This window comes from Chiloscyllium punctatum, unplaced genomic scaffold, assembly GCF_047496795.1.
Source record: "Chiloscyllium punctatum isolate Juve2018m unplaced genomic scaffold, sChiPun1.3 scaffold_218, whole genome shotgun sequence".
NCBI lineage: Eukaryota > Metazoa > Chordata > Chondrichthyes > Orectolobiformes > Hemiscylliidae > Chiloscyllium > Chiloscyllium punctatum.
Genome location: NW_027309952.1, coordinates 220,001 through 242,705, shown reverse-complemented (window position 1 = coordinate 242,705; position 22,705 = coordinate 220,001). Strand labels below are relative to the sequence as shown.

Here is a 22,705-nt window from a genome sequence, read left to right as displayed (position 1 = left end):
TGTCACTGTATCTGGGTGGGAGAGAGCTGTCTGTCTCAGACTCAATTCTCACATTCCTCTCCTGACGAACCTCACCATTCCCATCTTCCATGGTGTTCAGCTCATCGTGAACCACTGTAGTCTCTCTGATCTCTGTTCCCCCATCCAACCCTGAGTGTCAAATCCTGAGTCTGGTTCACACACCACCATGTAGGATTGGGAACACCCAATGGCACGCTGTGCAATACTGCCTCCTGCTGTACACACCCCATTATTGTCTTCAAATCCAGACCTGGACAACTGTGTCACCACCTCGTGATCAGCACCATTCGCTTATTCTGGGAAATCCTGCACAACCCTCTCGATCTCCATAATCTTGGCCAGCCCCCTAAACCCCAAACCGATCTCTGTCACCTCATCCAGCCCCAACAGCCCTCCCGATCTCTGTAACCTCCTCCAGCCCCACACCCCCTCCCTGTCTCTGTAACCCCCTACACCCCCTCCCTGTCTCTGTAACCCCCCCTACACCCCCTCCCTATCTCTGTAACCTCCTCCAGCCCCACACCCCCTCCCTGTCTCTGTAACCCCCCTACACCCCCTCCCTATCTCTGTAACCCCATACACCCCCTCCCTATCTCTGTAACCCCCTACACCCCCTCCCTATCTCTGTAACCTCCTCCAGCCCCACACCCCCTCCCTATCTCTGTAACCCTCCTACACCCACTCCCTGTCTCTGTAACCCCATTACACCCCCTCCCTATCTCTGAAACCCCCTACACCCCCTCCCTATCTCTGTAACCCCCCTACACCCCCTCCCTGTCTCTGTAACCCCATTGCACCCCCTCCCTGTCTCTGTAACCCCCCTACACCCCCACCCTGTCTCTGTAACCCCCCCGACACCCCCTCCCTGTTTCTGTAACCCCACTACACCCCCTCCCTGTCTCTGTAACCCCCTACACCCCCTCCCTATCTCTGAAACCCCCTACATCCCCTCCCTATATCTCTAACCCCCTACACCCCCTCCCTATCTCTGTAACCCCCCGACACCCCCTCCCTATCTCTGTAACCCCCCTACACCCCCTCACTATCTCTGTAACCCCCCTACACCCCCTCCCTGTCTCTGTAACCCCCCTACACCCCCTCCCTATCTCTGTAACCCCCCTACAGCCCCTCCCTATGTCTGTAACCCCCCTACACCCCCTCCCTATCTCTGTAACCCCCCTACACCCCCTCCCTATCTCTGTAACCCCCCTACACCCCCACCCTGTCTCTGTAACCCCCCCGACACCCCCTCCCTGTTTCTGTAACCCCACTACAGCCCCTCCCTGTCTCTGTAACCCCCTACACCCCCTCCCTGTCTCTGTAACCCCCTACACCCCCTCCCTATCTCTGTAACCCCCCTACACCCCCTCCCTATCTCTGTAACCCCCCTACACCCCCTCCCTGTCTCTGTAACCCCTCTACAGCCCCTCCCTATCTCTGTAACCCCCTACACCCCCTCCCTGTCTCTGTAACCCCCTACACCCCCTCCCTATCTCTGTAATCCCTCTACACCCCCTCCCGATCTCTGAAACCCCCTACATCCCCTCCCTATATCTCTAACCCCCTACACCCCCTCCCTATCTCTGAAACCCCCTACAGCCCCTCCCTATCTCTGTAACCCCCCTCCCCTCCCTCCCTATCTCTGTAACCCCCCTACACCCCCTCCCTATCTCTGTAACCCCCCTACACCCCCTCCCTATCTCTGTAACCCCCCTACACCCCCTCCCTATCTCTGTAACCCCCCTACACCCCCCTCCCCATCCCTGTAACCCCCTACACCCCCCTCCCTATCTCTGTAACCCCCTACACCCCCTCCCTATCTCTCTAACCCCCTACACCCCCTCCCTATCTAACCCCCCTACAGCCCCTCCGTATGTCTGTAACCCCCCTGAACCTCTCCCTATCTCTGCCACCCCCTCTAGCTCCAGTTTCTCTGCGTTCTGTGAGAGATGTTTCCCAGGGAAGGGTCTCTGTTGGATCAGCAGTTGTGGTGAAAGCTGTTTTTCTCTCTCTCTCAGTGTCTCCTAAAGGCCAAGGATCCACATGTCCGGACACGACCAGACTGCATTATGTCTGTCGGATGAACTTCACCGCTCCCTGCGATGGAGACGATTCCTGTGGTCACTGGGCATCGTGCTGTAAGACGGAGTGTGGACCTCGATGTGTGTCACGGTGGTTTGCGAGAAGTAAGCCCCTCTCACCCCGAACCTACGCTACCCCAGCAGGTCAGAGGACCAATAATCCCCCCACATTCAGTGACAGGGTCTCCTTTGCATGGGAGGGCAGGGCTTTGTCAGGCTAGACCCGCTGTAGTGTGGACACCGGGCTGTAAGTCCCACTCCAGCATTCCGGGATAAACATAGCCTTGTTAGCAACAGGAAAGGTAGCTTTGTACAGGGACGGCTGTGTCTCCCAAGCTTGACTGAGCCTGTATTTTTGAGAAAGTGAGAAAGGTGATTGGTGAGGGCAGGTCAGTAGGTGTTGTCGATAGGGATTGTAACAAGGCCTTTGACAAGGTCTCTCATGGTAGGCCAGAACAGAAGGTGAATATACACGGGATCCACACACAGTGAGCTGGTAAGATGGATCCACAACTGGCTTAGTGACAGAAGCACAGAGAGTAGCAGTGAAAGGGACTGGAGAACCGTGATCGGTGGTGTCCCACAGGGATTTGTGCTGTGACCCCCTTGCCATTTATCAGATATATAGGAGGAGAATGAAGGTGGCCCCCCCGATGAATATGTTCGTGATCGTCATGCAGGTTAGGGGGAGCTGTGGATACGAAGGAGGATTGCCCGAGGACAGAGCAGGATGGAGATAGACCAGAGGATTGGGTGAAGAGATGGAGTGTAATCTGAGCAAATGTGAGGTGATGCGTTTTGGGAGATCGAATAAGCCTGGTTTGTTTTCACGTGAACATGGAAAGGATGAGAGTCGACCTGATAGAAGGTTCCTCACTTACAAACCGAATGTATCGCCTGGTCAGTTTTACTTTCCCAGGACAGAAATGTCAATGACTATAGGAGCACAGATTTGGGGTAAAAGGGGAGACCGTGGGAGGCAGGTTTGTTTAACACACAGGGTGGTTAGTATGTGGAAAGTGCTGTCACGGGGGGTGGTGGAGGCAGGTACAGGAGCGATGTTGAGGAGGCACCTTGACAGATTGAGGAACTGGTAGGGGATAAAGGGATGTGAAAACCCAAGAGATAAAACGTTTTCAGGAGTTTATCACCATGGAAAGGGGAAAGTGATGCTGTCAGAGGAGGAGAGCAGTTGGAGGGAAAGAGGGAAGCAACAGTAAGTGAGAGGGTTATTGCAGAGGGTGGGCAGTAGAATGAGCATTCCCTGGTTTGGGAATGGGGGGAGGGTGGGGAACAGATGGGGAAGGTGTGAAGGAGTATGTGAAGGGCCCTGTGTGAGACTCTGTAACTGTGTCTGTCCTACCTTCCCATTGACAGAGCCTGCTGACCAGTGCCCAGAGGAGGACACCCTCTCCATGTTCTGTCAGATCAGCACCGGGCGTTCCTGTAATGACAACGGGGACTGTGATGGATACCACTCGTGTTGTGATGCTGGCTGTGGGAAGAAATGCATCCCAAAGTGTTTCACTGGAGGTGAGAAAGAGAGAGAGAGTGTGTGAGAGAGGGAAACACATCCAATGTGCCGGACATAGACAGTATCCAGGGAGTACAGATTCCCCAAGGCCATCCTGGAATCCCGGCTCTGATCCCTCTTCCCAGGTTAGCGAAGGATAGGGGCTCGGCAGAACAGGACCCCGCTTCTAATCCCTGTACCTGGTAAGGGATGGATCGTGGTGTGACACAGACAGGGATCCTGTTCCCGATCCCTGTCCCTGTGTTAGGGAGGGATCGTGGTGTGACACAGACTGGGATCCTGTTCCCAATCCCTGTCCCTGGGTTAGGGAGGGATTGTGGTGTGAAACAGACAGGGATCCTGTTCCCGATCCCTGTCCCTGGGTTAGGGAGGGATTGTGGTGTGACACAGACAGGGATCCTGTTCCCGATCCCTGTCCCTGTGTTAGGGAGGGATTGTGGTGTTACACAGACAGGGATCCTGTGTTCCCAATCCCTGTCCCTGGGTTAGGGAGGGATTGTGGTGTGAAACAGACAGGGATCCTGTTCCCGATCCCTGTCCCTGGGTTAGGGAGGGATTGTGGTGTGACACAGACAGGGATCCTGTGTTCCCAATCCCTGTCCCTGGGTTAGGGAGGGATTGTGGTGTGAAACAGACAGGGATCCTGTTCCCGATCCCTGTACCTGGGTTAGGGAGGGATTGTGGTGTGACACAGACTGGGATCCTGTTCCCGATCCCTGTCCCTGGGTTAGGGAGGGATTGTGGTGTGACACAGACTGGGATCCTGTTCCCGATCCCTGTCCCTGTGTTAGGGAGGGATTGTGGTGTGACACAGACAGGGATCCTGTTCCCGATCCCTATCCCTGGATTAGGGATGGATCGTGGTGTGACACAGACAGGGATCCTGTTCCCGATCTCTGTCCCTAGATTAGGGCGGGATTGTGGTGTGACACAGACAGGGATCCTGTTCCCGATACCTTCCCCTGGATTAGGGAGGGATTGTGGTGTGACACAGACAGGGATCCTGTTCCCGATCCCTGTCCCTGGGTTAGGGAGGGATTGTGGTGTGAAACAGACAGGGATCCTGTTCCCGATCCCTGTCCCTGGGTTAGGGAGGGATTGTGGTGTGAAACAGACAGGGATCCTGTGTTCCCAATCCCTGTCCCTGGGTTAGGGAGGGATTGTGGTGTGACACAGACAGGGATCCTGTTCCCGATCCCTTCCCCTGGATTAGGGAGGGATTGTGGTGTGACACAGACAGGGATCCTGTTCCCAATCCCTGTCCCTGGGTTCGGGAGGGATTGTGGTGTGACACAGACAGGGATCTTGTGTTCCCAATCCCTGTCCTGGGTTAGGGAGGGATTGTGGTGTGAAACAGTCTGGGATCCTGTTCCCGATCCCTGTCCCTGGGTTAGGGAGTGATTGTGGTGTGAAACAGACAGGGATCCTGTTCCCAATCCCTGTCCCTGGGTTAGGGAGGGATTGTGGCGTGAAACAGTCTGGGATCCTGTTCCCGATCCCTGTCCCTGGATTAGGGAGGGATTGTGGTGTGACACAGACAGGGATCCTGATCCCGATCCCTGTCCCTGGATTAGGGAGGGATTGTGGTGTGACACAGACAGGGATCCTGTTCCCGATCCCTGTCCCTGGGTTAGGGAGGGATTGTGGTGTGAAACAGACTGGGATCCTATTCCCAATCCCTGTCCCTGGGTTAGGGAAGGATTGTGGTGTGAAACAGACAGGGATCCTGTTCCCGATCCCTGTCCCTGGGTTAGGGAGGGATTGTGGTGTGACACAGACAGGGATCCTGTTCCTGATACCTGTCCCTGGGTTAGGGAGGGGTTGTGGTGTGACACAGACAGCGATCCTGTTCCCGATCCCTGTCCCTGGGTTAGGGAGGGATTGTGGTGTGACACAGACAGGGATCCTGTTCCCGATCCCTGTCCCTGGGTTAGGGAGGGATTGTGGTGTGACACAGACAGGGATCCTGTACCCGATCCCTGTCCCTGGGTTAAGGAGGGATTGTGGTGTGAAACAGACAGGGATCCTGTTCCCGATCCCTGTCCCTGGGTTAGGGAGGGATTGTGGTGTGACACAGACAGGGATCCTGTTCCCGATCCCTGTCCCTGGGTTAGGGAGGGATTTTGGTGTGACACAGACAGGGATCCTGTTCCCAATCCCTGTCCCTGGGTTAGCGAGGGATTGTGGTGTGACACAGACAGGGATCCTGTTCCCAATCCCTGTCCCTGTGTTAGGGAGGGATTGTGGTGTGACACAGACAGGGATCCTGTTCCCGATCCCTGTCCCTGGGTTAGGGAGGGATTGTTGTGCAAACCACACAGTATCCTACTCTCCAGGAATATGAGTACACCCTGTTTGGATGTTGTGGTCTGTCTGATGCCTCTGTTCCATCACAGTTAAGTCGTCTGTCTCTCCTCAGCCCGTTCTCTGTTCCCACTGTAGGCCACGAGAGAGGAATTGTGTGTGAGCTGTCTGGAATACTGCGGCAGATCATGGAGTAGTGTTGTGAAGGCTGAGTTGTCCCACCCCCTCTCCAATTCCCAGCTTCCTTCACAAGGCACTGGGCTCCATTCTGTCAGTGAGATGGGAGAGTGGGGTGTTTATCTGTTAATTCCACAGTCACAAGTGATTTGTTGTCTGATTCTGTCCCCCATCTCCCTGTGTTTGTCTTCACAGAGAACGGAACCTGTCCCATTGCAAGGAGGCTGACGATGTTGTGCAACACGACCCTGGGAAAAGACTGCAAGAACGACACGCAATGCGACGTGTGGCAGAGGTGCTGCCTGGCCAAGGGCTGCGGTGGGAAATGTGTCCCAACATTCATCAGTAAATGTGAGTATCCATCACCGCGGTGCCTCCCACAGGTTTGTGTGATAATCCCGAATGTGCTGAAGAGGACCAATGTGAGCAGTGTAGAGTCAGCTTTACACTGTACCTATGAGCATGGTGTCTCTGTCCTGGTAGTGTTTGATGAGTCGGCGCTGTAGAGGAACCATGACTCTGTATCTAATACCACTGTCCGTGTCGTGGGAGTGTTTGATAGAGGACAATGGAAACATTACACTGTATGTAAACAAATTGACCAAGTGAAACCTTATTCTCTCCTTCAGTTTTGCGAAAGAAATGCCCAGAACATTCCCGTGTGTCTTTTCACTGCAAGAAAAACAGGACTCGATCTTGTGAGGATGATGATGATTGTCCTTCCTATGAACAGTGCTGCGAGATTGGATGTGGCAAGAAATGTGTCTCCTCATTCAGGCAAGGTAAGGATTAGGGTCTGACAGAGTGTCAGCAGGGGAATGGTCTGGGGCAAGATAGTTCAGCACAACGGAGACGGCAGGGTACAGACTGAGAGAGTCCCGAGACTGCAGGGAGCAGAGTGAGAGAGTCCCGAGACTGCAGGGAGCAGACTGAGAGAGTCCCGAGACTGCAGGGAGCAGACTGAGAGAGTCCCGAGACTGCAGGGAGTAGACTGAGAGAGTCCCGAGACTGCAGGGAGCAGACTGAGAGAGTCCCGAGACTGTGGGGAGCAGAGTGAGAGAGTCCCGAGACTGCAGGGTGCAGAGTGAGAGAGTCCCGAGACTGCAGGGAGCAGAGTGAGAGAGTCCCGAGACTGCAGGGAGCAGACTGAGAGAGTCCCGAGACTGCAGGGAGCAGACTGAGAGAGTCCCGAGACTGCAGGGAGCAGACTGAGAGAGTCCCGAGACTGCAGGGTGCAGAGTGAGAGAGTCCCGAGACTGCAGGGAGCAGAGTGAGAGAGTCCCGAGACTGCAGGGAGCAGACTGAGAGAGTCCCGAGACTGCAGGGAGCAGAGTGAGAGAGTCCCGAGACTGCAGGGAGCAGAGTGAGAGAGTCCCGAGACTGCAGGGAGCAGACTGAGAGAGTCCCGAGACTGCAGGGAGCAGACTGAGAGAGTCCCGAGACTGCAGGGAGCAGAGTGAGAGAGTCCCGAGACTGCAGGGAGCAGAGTGAGAGAGTCCCGAGACTGTGGGGAGCAGACTGAGAGAGTCCCGAGACTGCAGGGAGCAGACTGAGAGAGTCCCGAGACTGCAGGGTGCAGAGTGAGAGAGTCCCGAGACTGCAGGGAGCAGAGTGAGAGAGTCCCGAGACTGTGGGGAGCAGAGTGAGAGAGTCCCGAGACTGCAGAGACCAGAGTGAGAGAGTCCCGAGACTGCAGGGAGCAGACTGAGAGAGTCCCGAGACTGCAGGGTGCAGAGTGAGAGAGTCCCGAGACTGCAGGGAGCAGAGTGAGAGAGTCCCGAGACTGCAGGGAGCAGAGTGAGAGAGTCCCGAGACTGTGGGGAGCAGAGTGAGAGAGTCCCGAGACTGCAGGGAGCAGAGTGAGAGAGTCCCGAGACTGCAGGGAGCAGACTGAGAGAGTCCCGAGACTGCAGGGTGCAGAGTGAGAGAGTCCCGAGACTGCAGGGAGCAGAGTGACAGAGTCCCGAGACTGCAGGGAGCAGACTGAGAGAGTCCCGAGACTGCAGGGAGCAGAGTGAGAGAGTCCCGAGACTGCAGGGAGCAGAGTGAGAGAGTCCCGAGACTGTGGGGAGCAGACTGAGAGAGTCCCGAGACTGCAGGGAGCAGAGTGAGAGAGTCCCGAGACTGTGGGGAGCAGAGTGAGAGAGTCCCGAGACTGTGGGGAGCAGAGTGAGAGAGTCCCGAGACTACAGGGAGCAGAGTGAGAGAGTCCCGAGACTGCAGGGAGCAGAGTGAGAGAGTCCCGAGACTGCAGGGAGCAGAGTGAGAGAGTCCCGAGACTGCAGGGTACAGAGTGAGAGAGTCCCGAGACTGCAGGGAGCAGAGTGAGAGAGTCCCGAGACTGCAGGGAGCAGAGTGAGAGAGTCCCGAGACTGCAGGGAGCAGAGTGAGAGAGTCCCGAGACTGCAGGGAGCAGAGTGAGAGAGTCCCGAGACTGCAGGGAGCAGACTGAGAGAGTCCCGAGACTGCAGGGAGCAGACTGAGAGAGTCCCGAGACTGCGGGGAGCAGACTGAGAGAGTCCCGAGACTGCAGGGAGCAGAGTGAGAGAGTCCCGAGACTGCAGAGACCAGAGTGAGAGAGTCCCGAGACTACAGGGAGCAGACTGAGAGAGTCCCGAGACTGTGGGGAGCAGAGTGAGAGAGTCCCGAGACTGCAGGGAGCAGAGTGAGAGAGTCCCGAGACTGCAGGGAGCAGAGTGAGAGAGTCCCGAGACTACGGGGAGCAGACTGAGAGTGTCCCGAGACTGCAGGGATCAGAGTGAGAGAGTCCCGAGACTGTGGGGAGCAGAGTGAGAGAGTCCCGAGACTGCAGGGAGCAGACTGAGAGAGTCCCGAGACTGTGGGGAGCAGAGTGAGAGAGTCCCGAGACTGCAGGGAGCAGACTGAGAGTCCCGAGACTGCAGGGACCAGAGTGAGAGTCCCGAGACTGCAGGGAGCAGACAGAGAGAGAGTCCCGAGACTGCAGGGAGCAGAGTGAGAGAGTCCCGAGACTGCGGGGAGCAGAGTGAGAGAGTCCCGAGACTGCAGGGAGCAGAGTGAGAGAGTCCCGAGACTGCAGGGAGCAGACTGAGAGAGTCCCGAGACTACAGGGAGCAGACTGAGAGAGTCCCGAGACTGCAGGGAGCAGAGTGAGAGAGTCCCGAGACTGCAGGGAGCAGACTGAGAGAGTCCCGAGACTGCAGGGAGCAGACTGAGAGAGTCCCGAGACTGCAGGGAGCAGACTGAGAGAGTCCCGAGACTGCAGGGAGCAGAGTGAGAGAGTCCCGAGACTGCAGGGAGCAGAGTGAGAGAGTCCCGAGACTGTGGGGAGCAGACTGAGAGAGTCCCGAGACTGCAGGGAGCAGACTGAGAGAGTCCCGAGACTGCAGGGAGCAGACTGAGAGAGTCCCGAGACTGCGGGGAGCAGAGTGAGAGAGTCCCGAGACTGCGGGGAGCAGAGTGAGAGAGTCCCGAGACTGCAGGGAGCAGAGTGAGAGAGTCCCGAGACTGCAGGGAGCAGAGTGAGAGAGTCCCGAGACTGCAGGGAGCAGAGTGAGAGAGTCCCGAGACTGTGGGGAGCAGAGTGAGAGAGTCCCGAGACTGCAGAGACCAGAGTGAGAGAGTCCCGAGACTGCATGGAGCAGAGTGAGAGAGTCCCGAGACTGCAGGGAGCAGAGTGAGAGAGTCCCGAGACTGCAGGGAGCAGAGTGAGAGAGTCCCGAGACTGCAGGGAGCAGACTGAGAGAGTCCCGAGACTGTGGGGAGCAGAGTGAGAGAGTCCCGAGACTGCAGGGAGCAGAGTGAGAGAGTCCCGAGACTGTGGGGAGCAGAGTGAGAGAGTCCCGAGACTGCAGGGAGCAGACTGAGAGAGTCCCGAGACTGTGGGGATCAGAGTGAGAGAGTCCCGAGACTGCAGGGAGCAGACTGAGAGAGTCCCGAGACTGCAGAGACCAGAGTGAGAGAGTCCCGAGACTGCATGGAGCAGAGTGAGAGAGTCCCGAGACTGCAGGGAGCAGAGTGAGAGAGTCCCGAGACTGCAGGGAGCAGACTGAGAGAGTCCCGAGACTGCAGGGAGCAGACTGAGAGAGTCCCGAGACTGCAGGGAGCAGACTGAGAGAGTCCCGAGACTGCAGGGAGCAGAGTGAGAGAGTCCCGAGACTGCAGGGAGCAGAGTGAGAGAGTCCCGAGACTGCAGGGAGCAGACTGAGAGAGTCCCGAGACTGCAGGGAGCAGAGTGAGAGAGTCCCGAGACTGCAGGGAGCAGACTGAGAGAGTCCCGAGACTGCAGGGAGCAGACTGAGAGAGTCCCGAGACTGCAGGGAGCAGACTGAGAGAGTCCCGAGACTACAGGGAGCAGACTGAGAGAGTCCCGAGACTGCAGGGAGCAGACTGTGAGAGTCCCGAGACTGCAGGGAGCAGACTGAGAGAGTCCCGAGACTGTGGGGAGCAGAGTGAGAGAGTCCCGAGACTGCAGGGAGCAGAGTGAGAGAGTCCCGAGACTGCAGGGAGCAGAGTGAGAGAGTCCCGAGACTGCAGGGATCAGAGTGAGAGAGTCCCGACACTGCAGGGAGCAGAGTGAGAGAGTCCCGTGACTGCAGGGAGCAGAGTGAGAGAGTCCCGAGACTGCAGGGAGCAGAGTGAGAGAGTCCCGAGACTGCAGGGAGCAGAGTGAGAGAGTCCCGTGACTGCAGGGAGCAGAGTGAGAGAGTCCCGAGACTGCAGGGAGCAGAGTGAGAGAGTCCCGAGACTGCAGGGAGCAGACTGAGAGAGTTCCGAGACTGCAGGGACCAGAGTGAGAGAGTCCCGAGACTGCAGGGAGCAGACAGAGAGAGAGTCCCGAGACTGCGGGGAGCAGAGTGAGAGAGTCCCGAGACTGCAGGGACCAGAGAGAGAGAGAGACCCGAGACTGCTGGGAGCAGAGTGAGAGAGTCCTGAGACTGCAGGGAGCAGACTGAGAGAGTCCCGAGACTGCAGAGACCAGAGTGAGAGAGTCCCGAGACTGCAGGGAGCAGACTGAGAGAGTCCCGAGACTGCAGGGAGCAGAGTGAGAGAGTCCCGAGACTGCGCGGAGCAGACTGAGAGAGACCCGAGACTGTGGGGAGCAGAGTGAGAGAGTCCCGAGACTGCAGGGAGCAGAGTGAGAGAGTCCCGAGACTGCAGAGACCAGAGTGAGAGAGTCCCGAGACTGCAGAGACCAGAGTGAGAGAGTCCCGAGACTGCAGGGAACAGAATGAGAGAGTCCCAAGACTACAGGGAGCAGAGTGAGAGAGTCCCAAGACTACAGGGAGCAGAGTGAGAGAGTCCCGAAACTGCAGGGATTAGACTGTGGTCGACCCCAGTCTGTACATTGTTCCAATTCTTTTTCCCGGACCGTTGCACTCCTGAAAACAGCAAATATATCCCTGATGTGGAATCCCTGTCGGTCTCCCCTCTCGTGTGTAAGTCGAGTCTTATATCGGAATGTTGTGTTTCCAGGTGAGAGACCCGGAGAGTGCTCAAGCCCAAGTCAACTGAGCTATGTGTGTAACACAACTCTGGGCAGGGAATGTAGAAATGAGAGCGACTGTGGCAGATGGGGCACGTGCTGCATGACCCCGTGTGGGTACAGATGTGTCCTCAGGCATTTCAGAAATGGTGAGTTCTTCTTGTCTGAGCTTCACTCACTGTTCATCTGGTGTTCCTGAATGGATGTGGTGTGGGACAGGACAGAGCAATGTTTCAATGTGTATCTCACCATGTGCTGTCCCTGTCCTTGGGGAGTCTGATGGGGGTGAGTGAGAGGCAGCGTTACTCTGTGTCTAACCCCATGCTGTCCCTGTCCTGGGAGTGTTTAGTGCGGAGAGTGCAAAGTGAACTTTACTCTGCATCTGACCCCATGCTGTCCGTGAACTGCAGTTCTTCGATGTGGGACAGTGTGGAGGAACTCTGTACCTAATCCCGTGGTGTCCCTTTCCTGGGAGTGTTTAATGGGGACAATGTAGAGGGTTCTTTACTCTGTGTCTACCCCGTGGTGTCCCTTTCCTGGGAGTGTTTAATGGGGACAATGTAGAGGGTTCTTTACTCTGTGTCTAACCCCGTGCTGTCCCTGTCCTGGGAGTGTTTAATGGGGACAATGTAGAGGGTTCTTTACTCTGTGTCTAACCCCGTGGTGTCCCTGTCCTGGGAGTGTTTAATGGGGACAATGTAGAGGGTTCTTTACTCTGTGTCTAACCGCATGGTGTCCCTGTCCTGGGAGTGTTTAATGGGGACAATGTAGAGGGTTCTTTACTCTGTATCTAACCCCGTGGTGTCCCTGTCCTGGGAGTGTTTAATGGGGACAGTGTAGAGGGTTCTTTACTCTGTATCTAACCCCGTGGTGTCCCTGTCCTGGGAGTGTTTAATGGGGACAATGTAGAGGGTTCTTTACTCTGTGTCTAACCCCGTGCTGTCCCTGTCCTGGGAGTGTTTAATGGGGACAATGTAGAGTGTTGTTTACTCTGTGTCTAACCCCGTGGTGTCCCTTTCCTGGGAGTGTTTAATGGGGACAATGTAGAGGGTTCCTTACTCTGTGTCTAACCGCATGGTGTCCCTTTCCTGGGACTGTTTAATGGGGACAGTGTAGAGGGTTCTTTACTCTGTATCTAACCCCGTGGTGTCCCTGTCCTGGGAGTGTTTAATGGGGACAATGTAGAGGGTTCTTTACTCTGTGTCTAACCCCGTGCTGTCCCGGTCCCTGGGAGTGTTTAATGGGGACAATGTAGAGGGTTCTTTACTCTGTATCTCACCCCGTGGTGTCCCTGTCCCTGGGAGTGTTTAATGGGGACAATGTAGAGGGTTCTTTACTCTGTGTCTAACCCCGTGCTGTCCCTGTCCTGGGAGGGTTTAATGGGGACAATGTAGAGGTTTCTTTCCTCTGTGTCGAACCCCGTGGTGTCCCTTTCCTGGGAGTGTTTAATGGGGACAATGTAGAGGTTTCTTTACTCTGTGTCTAACCCCATGATGTCCCTGTCCCTGGGAGTGTTTAATGGGGACAGTGTAGAGGGTTCTTTACTCTGTGTCTATCCCCGTGGTGTCCCTTTCCTGGGAGTGTTTAATGGGGCAATGTAAAGGGTTCTTTACTCTGTATCTAACCCCGTGCTGTCCCGGTCCCTGGGAGTGTTTAATGGGGACAATGTAGAGGGTTCTTTACTCTGTATCTCACCCCGTGGTGTCCCTGTCCCTGGGAGTGTTTAATGGGGACAATGTAGAGGGTTCTTTACTCTGTGTCTGACCCCGTGGTGTCCCTATCCTGGGAGTGTTTAATGGGGACAATGTAGAGGGTTCTTTACTCTGTGTCTAACCCCCTGCTGTCCCGGTCCCTGGGAATGTTTAATGGGGACAGTGCAGAGGGTTCTTTACTCTGTGTCTAACCCCGTGCGGTTCTGTCTCTGTCTTTTCTCCCAATGGAAGATGACGGGCTGTGCCCTCGCCCAGACCATCTTGCCCGTGTGTGTAACTCCACTTTTGGGAAGTTGTGTGAGTCGGACCAAGATTGTGCTGGATCTCAAAGGTGCTGTGATGCTGGGTGTCAGAAACGTTGTGTCCTGTCGTTCTACAGAAAGTCTTATGGAGGTAGTTCCTGGTCCAAAAGGAATGGCTGCTTAACCTGTCTGTATGAGGCTGAACTGTGACCTTTGCTTCTTTATATCTCACTTTGTGTCTGTGGTGTATTTCCCTTTGCCTCTCTTTGTGCATTCCTGCAGCACACCTCTCTCTCTCTCTCTCTGTGTGACGTCATTTCATCTCCATCTTTTGCACGTCTGTCTGTTTCTCTCTCTCCCTCTTTGTCTGTCTGTCTCTCTGTGTCTCTCTGTCTTTCCCTCTCTCTCTGTCTCTCTCCCTCTCTCTGTCTGTGTGTCTCTCTCTCTCTCTCTATGTCTGTCATTGTCACATTCCACTCTTTCTCCATCGTGTCTCTCCATCAGTCCATCTGTGTTGCTATCTCTCCTCTCTGTCTCTCTCCCTGTCCTTCTTTCACCTCTCGTTCTGTCTGTCTCTTGCATGTTCGTCTGTGTCTCTCTTTCTGTCTTTGTCGCATTCGACTCCCTCTCTTTCTTGGTCACGTCTCTCCCTCTGTCACTTGCTCTCTGTGTTGCTATCTCTCCTGTCTCTCTCTCGCCCTCTCTCTGTGTCTCCTCTTGTTCGGTCTGCCTCTTGCACGTTCCTCTGTCTCTCTCTGTCTTTGTCACATTTCCCTCCCTGTTCCTCTCAGTTCTTGATCTCCCTCTCATTCTCCCCCTGTCCCTCTCTCCCCCACCCTCTCAATCTCTCTGTCTCTGTCTCTCACACACCCACACCTCTCCTGATCTCTCCTATAAGCGGAACTGTTACACTTGCAGACTCTGGGAAATCTGAGGAATGTCCTAAGCCGTCCTCCCTGGAACGTGTCTGCAGGATGAATCACAGCGTCTCGTGTGAAGATGATGACGATTGTGGCAAGTGGACGTCATGTTGTGAGACACCGTGCGGTAGACGCTGTGTCAATCCCTTCATGGGGCAGAGCAGGAGTTTGTCAGTCTCAGGTAACTGTGTACATTCCATAATCCTTCGATCATACCAGACTGGGATCACCGGTCACAGTTCCCCGGTCTCCACATCTCCTTAGGTTGAACTGTTCTCTGGTGTGTACTGTTCCCCAGTCTCCTTATCACCTCGAGACACCATGCACAGTTTGTATCTCTGCAATCGTGGTGGAATGGGTTGGTGTTGGGAATGTAGTTGGCACAGTCGAGGGTTGAGGATGTAGTGCTCGTTGCACCAATAAAGCTGCGACGTCCTGATGTCCTTGATGACGCCTTCCTCTGTGTCTGAGCCGTGTCTATCTCTCTCCCTTTCCCTGTCCCTCCTTCCCTCCCTCACTCTCTCTGTGTGACAGATCGGACATCTGGAATGTGTCCTTCTCCTGCTCGCCTCTCTGCTGTGTGTAACCTGAAATACGGCGAGGTGTGTGAGGAGGATGATGACTGCTACGCATGGCAGATGTGCTGCAACACCAGCTGTGGGCAACGCTGTGTCCATCCCTACCGCAGCAGGGGTAAGTAACCCCGTTTACTTAGCACCACTCTACCGTCTCCCTCCCCACCCACAACCTCCACCCCAGAGCATGTTCATCAGGGATCGGGAGACACAGAAAGTCACTGTGTTTGTGTTGCTATTTCTGCGTATGTGTGAATGTGTGTCTCTCGCTCTCTCCCTCGCTCTCTGTCTTTCCCTCTGTCAATGGACGTCTCTGCGATATTGGGCAGACATGATCAGTTCTTGGAACTCTGTCTCTCTTGTCAGTTTGTGTCTGTCTCTTTCTTTCTTTCTCTCTCACAGCTTCTTTCGTCCCATCACATCTCTCACTCTCCCTTTCTTTCCCGTTCAGTTTCTCTTTGTCTCCCTCCATCTGTCTCTCTCCATCTCTGTCCCTCTGTCTCTCCCTTTCTCTGTCTCTCTCTCTCTCTCTCTCCTCTCTCTCTCTTACTCTGTGTGTGTGTCTCTCTCTGTCTGCATCTCCCCAACTCTGTCCCTCAGTTTCTCCCTCTCTCTGCCTCTGTCTCCCTCCCTCCCTCTCTCTCTATCTCTCCCTGTCACTGTGTTTTGCTCTTTCTGTCTGTCTCTCTTTCTGTCTCTCCCTGTCTGTTTCTTTCTCTCTGTCTGTTCCTCTGTCTGGCTGTTTGTCTCTCTTTCCTTTCCTCTCTCTTTCCATCTCTATATCTATGTTTGTCTATTTCTCTCTTTTTCTCTGCCTCTGTCTTCCTCTGTCCCCCGCCTCTCTTTCTGTCTCTGTCTGTCTCTCCTGCTCCCTTTTTCCTGTTTCTCTTTCTCTCTGTCTCTGTCTCCAACCTCCTATCTCTCTCTTGCTCTCTCTCTCTCTCTCTCTCTCTCTCTCGTGACCACCCCCCTCCACCCGGCTTTGTCTCTGACTCTCTATCCCTGTGTCTGTCTGTCTCTCTCACTGTCTCTATTTCTTTCTCTCTCTCTGTCTCTCTCTCCCTGCTTGTCTTTTGCTCTCTCCCCCTCATTCTGTCTCTATTTCTTTCTCTCCCTCTCTCTCTCTCTCTCTGTCTCTCTCTCTCTGTCTCTCTCTCTATCACCCCGCCCTTGAGCTCGGGGCGAAGTCAGTGAATGATAGTTCAAGCAGCAGCAGCAGCAGTTTCTGAAGCTAAGATGGAGCCTCTGTCTCTGTAGGGAGCGAACAAAGGTGTCCCTCACCTTCCAGACTGAGCCACGTCTGTTCCATGAGTTTCCACACTCAGTGCAATGAGGACAACGACTGTGAGGGCTGGCAAACCTGCTGCAATACCACCTGTGGGAATAGATGTGTCTTCAAGTTCCTGTCCAGACGTAAGGCACCACTCCTGTTAAGCTCTGTGTATCATCCCACTGGCTACAGGTATCGAGCCGGGAGGGTTTGTTGGTGGGAGAGTGTGGAGGGAGCTGCACCCTGTATCTAACGTCATGGTGTCCCTGTCCCTGGGAATGGTGGATGGTGGGACAGAGTGGAGGGAGCTGCACCCTGTATCTAACGCCATGGTGTCCCTGTCCCTGGGAATGGTGGATGGTGGGACAGTGTGGAGGGAACTGCACCCTGTATCTAACGCCATGGTGTCCCTGTCCCTGGGAATGGTGGATGGTGGGAGAGTGTGGAGGGAGCTGCACCCTGTATCTAACACCATGGTGTCCCTGTCCCTGGGAATGGTGGATGGTGGGAGAGTGTGGAGGGAGCTGCACCCTGTATCTAACCCCATGGTGTCCCTGTCCCTGGGAATGGTGGATGGTGGGAGAGTGTGGAGGGAGCTGCACCCTGTATCTAACACCATGGTGTCCCTGTCCCTGGGAATGGTGGATGGTGGGACAGTGTGGAGGGAGCTGCACCCTGTATCTAACACCATGGTGTCCCCGTCCCTGGGAATGGTGGATGGTGGGAGAGTGTGGAGGGAGCTGCACCCTGTATCTAACCCCATGGTGTCCCTGTCCCTGGGAATGGTGGATGGTGGGAGAGTGTGGAGGGAGCTGCACCCTGTATCTAACACCATGGTGTCCCTGTCCCTGGGAATGGTGGATGGTGGGAGAGTGTGGAGGGAGCTGCACCCTGTATCGAACACCATGGTGTCCGTATCCCTGGGAATGGTCGATGGTGGGACAGTGTGGAGGGAGCTGCACCCTGTATCTAACACCATGGTGTCCCTGTCCCTGGGAATGGTGGATGGTGGGACAGTGTGGAGGGAGCTGCACCCTGTATCTAACCCCATGGTGTCCCTGTCCCTGGGAATGGTGGATGGTGGGACAGTGTGGAGGGAGCTGCACCCTGTATCTAACCCCATGGTGTCCCTGTCCCTGGGAATGGTGGATGGTGGGAGAGTGTGGAGGGAGCTGCACCCTGTATCTAACCCCATGGTGTCCCTGTCCCTGGGAATGGTGGATGGTGGGACAGTGTGGAGGGAGCTGCACCCTGTATCTAACACCATGGTGTCCCTGTCCCTGGGAATGGTGGATGGTGGGAGAGTGTGGAGGGAGCTGCACCCTGTATCTAACGCCATGGTATCCCTTTCCCTGGGAATGGTCGATGGTGGGACAGTGTGGAGGGAGCTGCACCCTGTATCTAACACCATGGTGTCCCTGTCCCTGGGAATGGTGGATGGTGGGAGAGTGTGGAGGGAGCTGCACCCTGTATCTAACGCCATGGTGTCCCTGTCCCTGGGAATGGTGGATGGTGGGACAGTGTGGAGGGAGCTGCACCCTGTATCTAACGCCATGGTGTCCCTGTCCCTGGGAATGGTCGATGGTGGGACAGTGTGGAGGGAGCTGCACCCTGTATCTAACCCCATGGTGTCCCTGTCCCTGGGAATGGTGGATGGTGGGAGAGTGTGGAGGGAGCTGCACCCTGTATCTAACGTCATGGTGTCCCTGTCCCTGGGAATGGTGGATGGTGGGAGAGTGTGGAGGGAGCTGCACCCTGTATCTAACACCATGGTGTCCCTGTCCCTGGGAATGATGGATGGTGGGAGAGTGTGGAGGGAGCTGCACCCTCTATCTAACACCATGGTGTCCCTGTCCCTGGGAATGGTGGATGGTCGGAGAGTGTGGAGGGAGCTGCACCCTGTATCTAACCCCATGGTGTCCCTGTCCCTGGGAATGGTGGATGGTGGGAGAGTGTGGAGGGAGCTGCACCCTGTATCTAACCCCATGGTGTCCCTGTCCCTGGGAATGGTCGATGGTGGGACAGTGTGGAGGGAGCTGCACCCTGTATCTAACGCCATGGTGTCCCTGTCCCTGGGAATGGTGGATGGTGGGACAGTGTGGAGGGAGCTGCACCCTGTATCCAACCCCATGGTGTCCCTGTCCCTGGGAATGGTCGATGGTGGGACAGTGTGGAGGGAGCTGCACCCTGTATCTAACACCATGGTGTCCCTGTCCCTGGGAATGGTGGATGGTGGGAGAGTGTGGAGGGAGCTGCACACTGTATCTAACACCATGGTGTCCCTGTCCCTGGGAATGGTGGATGGTGGGAGAGTGTGGAGGGAGCTGCACCCTGTATCTAACGCCATGGTGACCCTTTCCCTGGGAATGGTGGTAGAGTGTGGAGGGAGCTGCACCCTGTATCTCACACCATGGTGTCCCTGTCCCTGGGAATGGTGGATGGTGGGACAGTGTGGAGGGAGCTGCACCCTGTATCTAACCCCATGGTGTCCCTGTCCCTGGGAATGGTGGATGGTGGGAGAGTGTGGAGGGAGCTGCACCCTGTATCTAACGTCATGGTGTCCCTGTCCCTGGGAATGGTGGATGGTGGGAGAGTGTGGAGGGAGCTGCACCCTGTATCTAACCCCATGGTGTCCCTGTCCCTGGGAATGGTCGATGGTGGGACAGTGTGGAGGGAGCTGCACCCTGTATCTAACCCCATGGTGTCCCTGTCCCTGGGAATGGTGGATGGTGGGAGAGTGTGGAGGGAGCTGCACCCTGTATCTAACACCATGGTGTCCCTGTCCCTGGGAATGGTGGATGGTGGGACAGTGTGGAGGGAGCTGCACCCTGTATCTAACGCCATGGTGTCCCTGTCCCTGGGAATGGTGGATGGTGGGAGAGTGTGGAGGGAGCTGCACCCTGTATCTAACGCCATGCTGTCCCTTACCTGTGGGAGTGTTTGATCGGGGGGATGGTGTAGAGAGACCTTTACTCTGTATCTAACCCCATGCTGTCCCTGTCCCTGGGAGTGTTTGATCGGGGGGATGGTGTAGAGAGACCTTTACTCTGCATCTCACCCCATGCTGTCCCTGTCCCGTGGGAGTGTTTGATCAGGGGGATGGTGTCGAGAGACCTTTACTCTGCATCTAACCCCATGCTGTCCCGGTCCCTGGGAGTGTTTGATCGGGGGATGGTGTCGAGAGACCTTTACTCTGCATCTAACCCCATGGTGTCCCTGTCCCTGGGAGTGTTTGATCGGGGGGATGGTGTAGAGAGACCTTTCCTCTGTATCTAACCCCATGCTGTCCCTGTCCCTGGGAGTGTTTGATCGGGGGGATGGTGTAGAGAGACCTTTACTCTGTATCTAACCCCATGCTGTCCCTGTCCCTGGGAGTGTTTGATCGGGGGGATGGTGCAGAGAGACCTTTCCTCTGTATCTAACCCCATGCTGTCCCTGTACCTGGGAGTGTTTGATCGGGGGGATGGTGTAGAGAGACCTTTACTCTGTATCTAACCCCATGCTGTCCCTGTCCCTGGGAGTGTTTGATCGGGGGGATGGTACAGAGAGACCTTTAGTCTGTATCTAACCCCATGCTGTCCCTGTCCCTGGGAGTGTTTGATCAGGGGGATGGTGTAGAGAGACCTTTACTCTGTATCTAACCCCATGCTGTCCCTGTCCTGTGTAAGTGTTTGATCGGGGGGATGGTGTAGAGAGACCTTTACTCTGTATCTAACCCCATGCTGTCCCTGTCCCTGGGATTGTTTGATCGGGGGGATGGTGCAGAGAGACCTTTAGTCTGTATCTAACCCCATGCTGTCCCTGTCCCTGGGAGTGTTTGATCGGGGGGATGGTGTAGAGAGACCTTTACTCTGGATCGAACCCCATGCTGTCCCTGTCCCTGGGAGTGTTCGATCGGGGAATGGTGCAGAGAGACCTTTACTCTGTATCTAACCCCATGCTGTCCCTGTCCCTGGGAGTGTTTGATCGGGGGGATGGTGTGGAGAGTCCTTTACTCTGTCTCTAACTCCATGCTGTCCCTGTCCCTGGGAGTGTTTGATCGGGGGGATGGTGTAGAGAGACCTTTCCTCTGTATCTAACCCCATGCTGTCCTTGTCCTGTGGGAGTGTTCGATCGGCCGGATGGTGTCGAGCTCCCTTTACTCTGTATCTAACCCCATGCTGTCCCTGTCCTGTGGGAGTGTTTGATCGGGGGGATGGGGGAGAGAGACCTTTACTCTGTATCTATACCCCATGCTGTCCCTGCCCTGTGGGAGTGTGACCCTCTCCATATGTCCTGATGTTCCTTGCAGCGACCCAGTGCCCTGCCTCCACCCGCTTGGACCCATTCTGTGAGATGAAGTTGGGAGACGTGTGTCAGAATGACACTGACTGCCATGCCTGGTCATCATGCTGCAATGCCACCTGTGGAAAGAGATGTGTACCTCGTTTCCTCATGAGCCGTAAGTGATCAGTGTGTCTCTGTTTGATCAGAGACGATGGTGTGGTGATGACAGTACATGGCAGTGTGGGCAGGGAGCTGGGTGTGTCTGTCTGGGTGTGTGTTTGTGTGTCTGTGAGGGTCAGTGTGTGGGCGTGTGTGTGTGTAATAGTGTGTGGGTCAGTGTGTGTGTGGGTCAGTGTGTGGATGTGTGTGTGTGTGTCTGTGTGTATGTGTCTGTGTGTGTGAGTGTGTGGATGTGTATGTCTGTGTGTGTGTATGTGTCTGTGTGTGTGTGTGTGAGAGTGTGTGTGTATGTGTCTGTGTGTGTGTGTGAGAGTGTGTTTGTGTGTGTGTGTGTGTATGTGTCTCTGTGTGTGTGTCTGTGTGTGTTTGTGTGTGTGTGTGTGTGTATGTGTATATGTCTGTGTGTGTGTGTCTGTGTGTGAGTTTGTGTGTCTGTGTGTGTGTGTGTTTGTCCGCGGTTTAGGGGGATGTGGGAGGGTGGTATTTGGAGATTCACCTGGAATTGCCTAAATACATGAGGCTTCCTGAATCCCGGGGCTGTGGAGCTGGTCTATCCGTGATGGAAGAGCAGTGGGAGTTCCTCGTTCAGCTCTCGTGTCTCACTCGAGCCGATCCGAGGGAGTTGTGTGTTTCCGTACAACCGTATCCATACTGTCTCTGTGTTGTCCAGGTGATGATATCTGTCCTGCTCCCCACCGCCTGGAGCCCATGTGTGACCTGAAACTCGGAGATCGTTGCAGTGGAGATGAAGACTGTGATGCCTGGCAGAGCTGCTGTGAGAGCAAATGTGGAAATATCTGTATCCCCAGCTTCATGGATGATGGTACGTTGTGGGGGTGGGTGACACTGTGAGGGAGATGTTGTGGAGAGCAACACAGAGAGAGAGAGAGTCAGAGAGAGGAGGGGGCACTGGGAAGGTGGGAGAGAGAGAGAGACAGAGAGAGAGAGAGAGGAGGGGGCACTGGGAAGGTGAGAGAGAGAGACAGAGAGAGGAGGGGGCACTGGGAAGGTGGGAGAGAGAGAGAGACAGAGAGAGGAGGGGGCACTGGGAAGGTGGGAGAGAGAGAGAGAGAGAGGAGGGGGCACTGGGAAGGTGGGAGAGAGAGAGACAGAGAGAGGAGGGGGCACTGGCAAGGTGAGAGAGAGAGACAGAGAGAGGAGGGGGCACTGGGAAGGTGGGAGAGAGAGAGACAGAGAGAGGAGGGGGCACTGGGAAGGTGGGAGAGAGAGAGAGAGAGGAGGGGGCACTGGGAAGGTGGGAGAGAGAGAGAGAGACAGAGAGAGGAGGGGGCACTGGGAAGGTGGGAGAGAGAGAGCAAAGGGGACCAGGAGAATGGGATACAGAGACAGAGAGAGAGAAAGACATGGATATTGTGTGTGTGTGTGAGCTAGAGAGAGAGAGAGGGACCGGGAGAATGGGAGAGACAAATAAAGAGAGAGATGGAAAGGTGAGGGAGGAAAGAGATTGAGATAGAAAGAAAGGGAGAGGCGAGGGAAGAATGAGATGGAGTGAGGGGAGGAATGAGGCAGAGAGACTCTGGGTGACATGAAGGAGGAATGAGAGAGGGACATAGAAAGGGACATGGAAGGATTGGGAGAGTGGCTGGTGGGAAATATGATTGGACAGATGGTGTGTTCAAACCAGAGAGTAGCAGGGGATGAGGGAGTCCAAACAACTCGAGAAGTTAGACAGATAAGACTTAGGTTTAGATTTCTATTTTATTTTCACTTGTCGTGGAGTAGAGGAATCCAGGAACACAGTGTAAAAGGTATTCTTCATTGATCATTCCAGCAAGATGGAATTGGTGAGAGAGACCGAGAGGGAGAAATAGAGATAGACAGAAAGATATTAATCCTACCGTCTAACCACAGATATCTGCTGCAAACCCATCGGCTCCAACAGCTTCCTGGACTACACCTCATCCCACCTTGCCTTCTGTAAAAATACCATCCCTTATT

General features: G+C 55.2%; 1 protein-coding gene across 1 annotated transcript in view; it reads left to right on the top strand.

Annotated features, from left to right (window-relative positions):
• LOC140472018 (uncharacterized) overlaps nt 1–22,705 on the top strand; it is a 78,566-nt gene that overhangs the window by 3,081 nt on the left and 52,780 nt on the right. Inside the window, exons 4-14 of the mRNA XM_072567458.1 lie at nt 2,040–2,207; nt 3,480–3,635; nt 6,313–6,468; nt 6,747–6,899; nt 11,572–11,730; nt 13,525–13,686; nt 14,454–14,636; nt 14,990–15,148; nt 16,288–16,443; nt 20,592–20,741; nt 21,417–21,569. Coding sequence (XP_072423559.1) covers nt 2,040–2,207; nt 3,480–3,635; nt 6,313–6,468; nt 6,747–6,899; nt 11,572–11,730; nt 13,525–13,686; nt 14,454–14,636; nt 14,990–15,148; nt 16,288–16,443; nt 20,592–20,741; nt 21,417–21,569 — 1,755 coding nt within the window. The remainder of the gene's footprint in view (nt 1–2,039; nt 2,208–3,479; nt 3,636–6,312; nt 6,469–6,746; nt 6,900–11,571; nt 11,731–13,524; nt 13,687–14,453; nt 14,637–14,989; nt 15,149–16,287; nt 16,444–20,591; nt 20,742–21,416; nt 21,570–22,705) is intronic.